At 34.1% G+C, this 10,643-nt stretch overlaps 1 protein-coding gene across 1 annotated transcript; it reads right to left on the minus strand.

Moving 5' to 3' along the window:
• Positions 1 to 294: 294 nt before the first annotated feature.
• Positions 295 to 10,117, minus strand: LOC107192631 (the record flags this gene model as incomplete). The annotated part of the gene is made up of 4 exons (XM_015581935.1): positions 295 to 325; positions 2,042 to 2,190; positions 9,698 to 9,825; positions 9,955 to 10,117. Coding segments are annotated over 4 exons (471 nt in total), but the record flags the coding sequence as incomplete, so codon positions are not given.
• Between the last annotated feature and the right edge of the window lie 526 nt (positions 10,118 to 10,643).

A 10,643-nucleotide genomic window follows, 5' to 3' on the forward strand; every position in this document is an offset into this window, starting at 1 on the left:
CTTTATCTTCAGAACCGCGTTCTGTAATGGCTGTAATTTCCTGCAGATCACGATATTGTCAGTCTTGTTTGGAAAAGTTGTCCGCGGCTGGAAGGTTGAGAAAAAGACGTAGAATTAATTGTATATTGAAATTTTATTCAGAACAAGTTGGAACACTTTTATTTGACAATTTGTATAACTTAGTTTTAAATCAGAACGCTGTTTCAAACTAGAATGCTTCGATAAATTCTTGTTCTACGACATGCATATCACAAGAGGTGAATTCGAGAATAGTGTGATGAAGATTGGAACTTTTCATTCTGGATGTGGACTAGTATTGCTGCGCCTGGAACAGTTCAATTTGATAATACGTTAGGTGGCAAAAGTAATTGTGGTTTACGATATACTAATTAATAGTTATAATACAATTAAAAGTGATATTGATTTTTGTATACGAATTTTGGTGAACAACAATACCAACGAAGCAGTAAATAATATATGGGAATTGTGTGAGCCATTTCATCTTAAAAATTCGAATATAATTGGTATTTTTATTGAAAAGATATACGTACTGTATAAAGTGACAACATTATTTTGAGGAAAAATACACCTTTGCGTTGCTAAAATTTCAGGAACATTTTATCCTATGTCCACGTTATCCCAAATATTGTACATTCTGAGGTTAAATGAATTCATTATGCCTACTAAATATACATATAGCAACAAAAACTGAAACATGGTGTACAATTTTGCATTAATAGTAGGGAAATATTAATAAAAAATGAATAAGGTATAATTCAACCTAAATAAAAGTGATCTATACTTAATTTTACTGGCTCGCCTGCTTTATTCCATGAAAAGTTGTTTTCTAAATTTCAGAAACTAGGAAAACATTTCCCTGATGAAACTGCATAAAAATAGTAGAATAAAATTGTTTCATATGAAAGTTCGTTTGCGACAAAATCAAAGTATGGCTTGGACTACGGTTGGCCAATGTGTCTGATCATTACTTACAATTTCTACTTGGAATTATGACAAACGTTCGTCATCTTCTGTGTTCCACCCGTTTTACCATCATTTCTAATTACCAGTTCATATTAAATTATGACAAAATACGAATATTATTATAGTATTGCCAATACTTACGAACAATATTAAAAGTAGAAGTAATTAGAAATTGATAGTGACACGAACGACACGAACCTTCAATCATTAAATTATTTTTAACAACGAGTTGCATATATAAAAATTGTTTTCTATATTCTTATTTGTTTCTTTTGCATATATCATCTCCTGCTGTTCGACTGTATAATAAAAACACACGTGGTATATCTTCCATATTTTGCAATAATCTTCGTTATTGTAGTAATTTTGTAAAAATCGTCGCTAAAAGGGACAGCGCATTCAAGAAAAAGCCCGAGTACAAGAAAAATATCAATCAACTAGGGATAATAAGTGATTCTTCATGCAAAACTGACTAACAATATAAAATAAAATATGATTGTATAAGGTCCGACATTCAAGACTATCGACATTGAAAACTTATCCAATGTGGATGTTTTTGCTGATATTACATATGTAGAAACAGTGACTAATATGTTTGCCACATTTTATTCCATAGCAGACGTATTTGATCCACGTTCGATATTCTCAAAAACAGATCCTTGTGAGGAAAATTATCGTTCTAAATTTTCAACGTATATTTCCATTAAAAATGACCAACATCACGATTTTACCATGATTTCGAATGACCCCTCTGCAACGAATCCTCAATTTAACCCTTCCTGCTCGTGTAATTCCATTTGGAATCATTAACTCAATTAGCGTTTATAATTCAGACAATTAGCCTGAAGATTTCATGTGGTATAATTAATTATTTAATTACATGGCGCAATGAACAATTCAGGGCATAAATGGTTAATAGCTCATTTACAGTCACTGATTTCTTCTAAAATTATACACTGACCCATACAAAATCATAACAACTAACCCCAATGAATTTTAATATCTAAAGTATGTTAGTACCTTTGATTATTTTACGAATATTTATCCGTATACGAACCTGACATTACTCAAAGCAGAATCACCTGTCGTTTGAGATTCGAATCCTTGAAACGATTCGTTCGAGGATCGCCTGAATAACTGAGGGTCCATGATAAGCCTGACGTTCACGGTACTCTTCCACCACCTGTACCAGGGCGACACCTGCTCCTGACGAAAAGAAAAATGAGCTTCAGTAGTGAAAAAAGAACAGTAAAATCTGTACAGGCCGCTTCTACCTCTGCGATTTAAATTATCTAGATAGTTTCGGTTGTCATGGCCAAAAGCCACTCGTGCCAGATAAATTAGCCCTGAGTGTCTTCGAAGTGGCCAGACTTTCGAGCCGGCCTGATCGAAAAGGGGCGAAACTGATTCCGGACTGTCACGTATACGCGATAATTCTTAATTAAATGTACGCTGGCTGGGCTTCGATTCGACTATCTGGCGGGAATTGAATTTATGCAGCCAGGAACAATGTTTCCCTTGAAATTCCTGCCCCGTTTCTGTTGAGATATTCGTTTAGCAATGGGCTGTGTGTGCTTCAAGAATCAATTAACCTCAACCTCCATCTAACATTTTATTTTAATTGTATGAGACAGAACCTCAGTTTCAATTCCTGACAATGGCCGTAAGCAAACTACACTTTACTAAATATAATTAAGACATAAGAAGCTACACAACCTTGTAGGCCTAGAAATAGTAGATAAACAAACTTCTTCCTGTGGTAACTATTCAGTAAAATATTGTGATCTTTTTAAGCGTTGTTAGGCAACACTATAATTTAATTTTTATGTATTAGTTACTATAAAAAATTGCACAATTGTGGAGATATACAATATTGTCTACAGCCATGTCTGAGAAGAACTAGTCGGTTGGCACCTAACAAATGTTCGAAACTATACACCTGATTAATTTCTCACAAAATTAAAAAATTTTTTAAATGGTTGAATTCTCATCAATTTTCAAAATTGATATTTCTCAGCGAAAAAATTCTACTTTTTATAAAGCTGCAATTCCCTTTTCATTAAAATTGTTCAAAAATCGAACGTAACATTGTACATACTTTTATAAGAATTAATGTGTCCTAATTTGAAGTTGGATGAATACTTCCGGAGATCTTCTGGGTGCCAGCTGACAAAGTTCTGCCATACATGACGGTAGAAAATGTTGATACATATAACTCCACCATTTTGTAATTCTAAATAATAACTAGCGTATGAAAAGAAAGTTAAAATGTTGCTTAACATCCTTTAAAAAGATCTTAACATTTTATTCAATATGTACTTGAGAAAAAAAATGATCAGTTTACCTACTTTTTTGGCCTAAACCTTAAGTCTATACATATAAAAGAAATATGCTTTTCAATGTTCGGACTAAGTTTCACTCGATTGATTAAATACCGAGTTATAATCACTTTTATGATGTTTTAGTAACCTCTGTGAATCATAGTAAGGCTCCACGAAATGGAAGGACGTCTCGTGATTGCTGTTGAAGCTACCTCCGCTTTGCAGCACCCTGTTCGTTTTTTCTTAGATAGAGCTAATATTTTTTGTCCTCCATATTCTCCTTTGCACAACCGTGCACTTCGCCATGGCAATTTCATAACGGCGTTTTCTTTGAAAACTGGAGACGCCCGATAAAGCTCCAGTAAAAAAGTATGATCAGAACCGTAAAGGAATTCCGCTTTTTGAACCCTTTCGCAATCACTTGTTGGATATTTTTAAGTATAGTTTCTAGCGTCGAAATGTAAATGATCTCGGTACACTTCGTTCTTGCATCGAAATGCAGTAAATGAGCAGCTCGATTACGTAGAAAAAATTTGTATAAACGTTGATTGACGTTACTGTGAAAGTGTATAAAGGGAACTTTTCATGCCTCTATTAAGTACCCTTCAACGCCGATCTTTTGAACTTTGCCCCCATAGTTTCCGAATCGATATTCTTCCTGCGTCTTTCATTATTCTTCCTGGCTTCGTCATAAAGATGTTTTATAAAATTTCATAATTTACCTCTTCCAGTCTGCTTAAACGTATTTTCATCAAAATAAGTCACCCACCGTAATAAGTTACTTCATTATCACGTTTCCAAGATTAATAGTTTTCTTTTCGAAGATCCTTTATACGACTTACAATAAACACATTCTGAATTCTACTCAAGGGACAATGAAGTGAGAGATTTAGATAAATACAGTGACGGACAACTGAATAATGAATAATTCTTAAAAATAGAATTATAATTATTATGATATTTCTGATTTCAACACTAATTAAATATATAATGTAAATATGTCTATATATTCATGCTTTTAAATATATAAAATTAAATAATAAATACTAATATTACTGTTTAATTATCTAATATATTAATACGTGTGAAATTTATTTTAAACATATATATAAATATATTTAAATATAATATAACATTATACGTATATTATACACATAGTATGGGCAGATATTTCAGTGAATAATTTCGCATGGATAAAGATTCTTCGAAAAGCGGTTTATGCATCAGCAATTGCAATAAATAATATGAAACTTTCAGTTGCCAGTTTCTCAGTTTCAGAAAGCAGACAGACAGAAAGAAGTACAATAACGAAATGAATAATTATTCCTTATTCGTCACACCACCGTACTCTTTCTCCCAGAATCAACTTTCTTCCAGCATTTTTACGCACTCTTTTTACCATTCTCGCACTTGACCGTCTCTCGCGGCAGTATTTGTCGTTCATTTATATTCGTTTATCGCTGGAAGCGAGACACGGCACCGTGACCTGGGAAATATGTTAGAAAATAAGCAGCGTGCGCACAAAGGAACCAGCCGATAGGTGAAAAGTTTTATTAACCCCCCACCGCTTGTCTCGTCGTTGTTCCATTTAGAACGCATTCCATTATACTCGACGCTATCTCGACTTGTTTTTTGCGTTATTTCTTTAACCGAAAAGAATGCGTCGCGGCAAGTTTGTTCCGATTGATTGGGTCGACGTGTAGCATCCACGGTGCCGAGTGTCTGCTCACCTGTTTCACATCGGTGTCGTGCATTAACGTATCCGCTTCGAGGCAGGTTATCTGGGTCGACGGTATCGTGTCGCATAAACCACGAATGACAGTCGCGAGGCAGCTATTGGGTTGAACGAAAAGTTTTGTCGTTTTTCTTTTCGTGGTTAGACAGGATGGAGTGTTTCAACTACTCAGAATTAGAACACGTCGCGCCGCGAAGTGGCTGTTAGAGGAGCTCTACTGTCTAAATTATTTTACTTCCGTGAAACCATGTGAACGTAGATTAACAGGATTTTACTAATTTTTAACAAAGACTGACTCCAGGAATTTAGGAACAATACGTAAGGGCAAGGAAGGAGGCTCCTTTTACTTTTTTTTGTCTCGCTTGTATGTGACACACCTCTAACCACCAGGCTAGCCATTGACTATAATCTAATGCATGTTCTTTTGTTAATTAGATTCTACGTACTTCACAATTAAGATGGAGTAATTTTTCCATTATACTGCTTTGTAGTAATTTTGTGTGTCCTATTCTTAGTATCATAAGTATTATTTCTTATTTTCTGTAGCTAATTGATTTTTTGTTTCTAGACTTTCAAAATTTTATGTGACCATAATTTATCGTTTTCACATTAACATTGCTTTCATATTTACTTTTTATAGTTCTGTACAACATTTTTATAGTTCTCTACTACATTCTCCCATTGTAACAACAGTTTAACATGCGAATGACAATACCGCCAGTTTCATATCAAATTCTTATGATCAGGATTGATCCTTGTTATTTTAGAAGAATATTGCGATAAAAGTAAAAGGAATCGTAGACCTTTAGGATAATAGAACGTTTAAATGACGAAATGCTCGTGACATATATTCGATTTTTTCTCAGCACAATGTATTAAATTTGTTAACACATTGTTCGCAGTGTCAGAATATACAACGTGGTCGATAACTGGTGATACAACCGGAAAGGGGGTTGATCCTAGATAAAAAAATAAGTCGTAAATGTAAAATAAGATTTTTTCATTTGTCACTCCATTTTCGAGAAAATCGATTTCGAAAATCTGTTGGCTGCGCGTGCAAATTAATAGGACTTGGCTATTGCGTCTGTTCATTGCATTCTGTTTCTACTTACTACCGTGGCGATTACACGCGTTTCAGATTAATTTTCAGTCAGTTTTCTGGAAAACAATGCCTCATACGACAAAATTTTTTATTCCACATTTTCGATTTATTTTTTGTTTATGTACAATAAAATCATCTCCTTTACGATTGTACCACCAGTTATCAACCACCCTGTATAACACGTAACTTTTGACCACAACTTCAGGATTCACTCGAATTCTAACCACTATGTCATGTGAATAACCCTGTAAAAGCAATTTACGTATATGAATTTTTACATTATTTACCGTTGTGAAACTGTCCTGTATTAAATATCTCCTAATAACGAAAAAATATTATTTTTCTAAAAACGAACTGAACCTAAATGAAAGTTACAGAATATAAAAAAGGAGGAAATGGTATAAAATTACTGATTCCTAATTTTTGAAAGGGCAAACAGAACGAGTTTCATTATTCTCAGAATAGTGGGACGCGAGCCGCGCACGAAATGTCTGCATATTTAACTGAAGTACGTCAGGGCTTGATGAAAACAAAGGTGGCAAGTTTCAAGTTTCCGCATGACCACCTCGTGGATGTACCGGATGGATTTAAAGTTTCTGAAAAAAAGAGCAGAACCGCGATACCATTAAGGGGATTACTCGCGGGAAGAATATGCCTTGAATGCATTAGCGGAAAAAGTCTATTCACAGCTGACACGAAAAACTCCAAACTTTGGATTACGTAGGGTCTTTTAGGGAACTTGTTAGGGACTGCATTACTTTGTATTGCGGCCTGTAAACATAAATAGCAGGTGAACCGACGATAAAAATGTTAAGTGAAATTATACGCCCCGAATATGATATTTTCTTTAGAAAGGAATGTGAATAGTCGGCATACTAAAGCTGGTAATTACCGGAATGCGGACGTTTATGCAAATTCATAGTTGTACAAAGCCAACGGGGTTCTGAAAGATTGGAAATAAAATAAGGTCGATGTCCCTATTTCTAATCACGTCCCGATTTCTGCTCAGTACGTATATTTTTTATTTAATATAAAAAGTTAAACAATAAATTAGTTATACAAAAAGTTACTTAAATTACTTCAGTATTTCGCTACAAAATTCTGCAGCCCGCTGTTCAATAGATGGCAGCATTTTAATTGAAATAAATTCTTCATAATTTTAACATTTGAATAGAATTAAATTTTGTATCTAATAATTTTTTTGTCGATTGTTGCATAAATAAATAATAAAAATCAATTCCTGCGATAGCAGAACTCTTACATGATTAGAAATAGGGACACTGACCTTAGAAATTTTAATGTCTTTCTGACATACTTTATACTTTATATTTAGAGTAAGACAAAATGGACATATTTGATTAGCGTTAAAGAACGCAGATCCTGGAAACTGCAACTTCATATGTTACAACCTGTTATTGCGCTATACAACAACGGACTTATAATCAGATTTATGCATCACTTGCAAAGCTAATCTCTGCGTGCCAGCAGCAGCAGTCAGCCAGTTAATTGCAAGAACAGGATTCGTCTCTTGGGGACGGATCCAACAAACGGGAGTTAAATATGTTTCGTTAGAATACGATCCCTGTTCAGTACTTACGCAACTTTGCGTGGTCAGCTGCGAGGAGAACATACCGTGAAAATGACAGTACAATGGGGATGTAATTTAAGGAAATATACAGGCCACCTTGCAAATTATATAACGCAAGACAACGTGATAAATTACTTATAAATAGATTGTGGATGTGTAGTATTAGTATTTATTATTACTTTACTTTTATATAGTGTTATATTTACATTCTATATTATGTTAAAAGATTCATTTAAGAAATTCATTTCAAACTCTTTTAGTGATTAGTTTAATTTTTCTGTGCTTGAAATTCTGATAATTAAGTTTTGAAGTTAAAACAATTTTGGTAGCAGATTTATTTCAAGTTAAAATATAAGGTAATTCATGTTAGTGCATATTTTCTCAAAGGAATTTTTTAACTTCTGTAGAAAGCTATAAAAATATATGTATATATGTGATTTCGTAAAATTAGAAAGTGATATGTATAGTACGAACCAAGATATAGGGAGATCGTAACCTGAAGAACCCAACGGTAACACCCATTGATGTCGCTGGACCTAGGGCCGTGTCCTACTTTCTGTCGAAGTGCATGCCACGGTATTTCATTTACAAGTAAAAAAAACTACGAATATTCAGTACTATTTAGAAAAGGTAGAGCTTTTTCTTCAATGAGCCATTCATGTATCATGAAATCCATTTGAACGGCAAGGCTATACAGTAGACTCTAACTTTAATGCCACTGAAAATAATGCCACATGGGTCACTTCCCCTTCACACGTACTTTCGCGCACACAGATTCGCGTCTCCCACCATGTTGCGTACGCCGGCACACCAGCACGATCCAGTTTTTGCGCAGGCGCTGAGGCCGACGCCATGACGACAGAACTTAGCATGGAGGGGGCTCTAAATACATTGCCATTTTACTCTCCTACAGCCCCGAAAATGGCATTAAAGTTAGAGTCTACTGTATTTGCTGGGTTGTCTCCTCTTCTCATTCATACGAGTCTTGGAGGGAAATTCCCTAATTTGTCATACCAATAGTAATTAGTGAAAATGTCAAAAGCAGTTTGAATCTCGAACTATAAACATCAAGTGCAAGTTTGCATTTCCGTGATAATTTATTCGTACTACATCTGTTTGGTGCAGTTGTGAACATTTTTCAAGACGTTTCGTCTTTGGGAGATAGCATGCTCTTCTGTAAATCATCAAGAGTCTGAACGAGGGATGAATGAAGATCCCAACCAAGAATTAAATGAATAGTCTGAAGAAGAAGAAAATAGTTTAGAAGACAGTGAAGAAATTATTAGCAGCAAAAGAAAAGATTTGTCAGAAGGCTAGTATCTAAGGAAGAAGACGTAAGCCATCTGTTTGAAAACGTGTACAAATTTAATAACATTAAACAAAATCATTGGAAGAAAGCGGTGGACCAAATAATAAAAATCGAGAATGAATAGTAATATTAAATCATTTTAAGAAATTGAAGAATGAAAAGAAAAATTGTAATTTACGTGTGAATTTGAGTTTCAATATATTATACATAGAACGTGGATTGACATTTTACTAAGCTTCCCTTCTCACGACCCTGCCCGAGTTTTCAGGTCATTTTCTACCCATTTTCGGAGCTCGCTATATCTTGGCTCAGACATTAACTAATCAAGTAAGTGGAAAATGATACTATGAATACATATATTATAAGTTGTTTTGTACACTGTTCGTCTCACAATCAGTTATTGTAATATTTTATCATTCATTATTATCCAGAAATTTCATTTTTGTCTATCGACACAGTCCATTGCTACCGTTCGTATTATGTTCATGCATATAATGAAATTCAGGTATGAATAAATGTGTGCTGTCGGGAATTTCGTTTCTGTATGTATTATTCGATTCAAATTAAGTATATTTTTACAATTGTATTCATAAAAAGAGTATCATTTACCACCGTACAGATATTGTTTGATTTTGGGTTATATTATAAAATTAATTACTTTTCCCATTAAATATACCGTGGTAATGTAGCCTATTACAACAATGGTGAGGAAGAACCGTACCGCCGTTCTGGTCCAGAGCTTCGAAATTCCGATTTTCTTTCCTTCGATAACGAAATATTGCATACCTGCGTGATAACACAAATGATATTTGACAATTGATGAAATGTTACACAGGCATAAAAGTAATAATTAATTGTTTGGAAATATTCCAAATTTTACTGGAATGGTACAATTTTTGTTACATGTAAACTCACCTAAAAGACAAACAGTTACCATACCAACAGTAACGATGGAAAGTAATGTGAAGGTAAGCAAATCTGACTGCATGTTCCTACGATTCCTCGGATGACTAATCCATATTCTCAACGATTCTAGCCTGAATGTTCCCATAAAACTGATCACTATACAAGTCGAAAACAAGTTGAGTATTATAAATTATATAGCAAGAAGGTCAGTGGTTCACTGAATAATAAACCATATTTAAAAAAGAAAAATAGAATTCAAATTAAAAGATTCATTCAGTAATTATCAACTAACAAACTTCGTGACATATAATCTTGTTAACCGTTGTTAAAGAGTTAAAATTGGAAGAGAAACAATTTTTTATTAATGAGATTGTGACATATTATATTCTGTAAATCAACTTACAATCGATAACGCGGTGTTTCGACAACGTTAAAGTGATAACGGCATAATTCGCAATGAGAACGACTAGTTTGATTCAGCCATCTCTCCAAACAGCCGAGATGCACGTAAGCCAGGGTTCCTTTGCACCTATAGACAGAGTATCCGAGTCGTTATGGAAAAATTCTGGTGGTTCTTTAAATAATTTGCTGAATCCTCAAACGGCCGATCATCGAACATATGGACAATGCTCCACAGTTCTGAGAAAATGTAATGTAAAATATATTTTTTACTATACAAATTTGTAAATTAATTTGAC

This window comes from Dufourea novaeangliae, unplaced genomic scaffold (genome assembly GCF_001272555.1).
Source record: "Dufourea novaeangliae isolate 0120121106 unplaced genomic scaffold, ASM127255v1 scaffold372, whole genome shotgun sequence".
In the NCBI taxonomy this organism is placed as follows: domain Eukaryota; kingdom Metazoa; phylum Arthropoda; class Insecta; order Hymenoptera; family Halictidae; genus Dufourea; species Dufourea novaeangliae.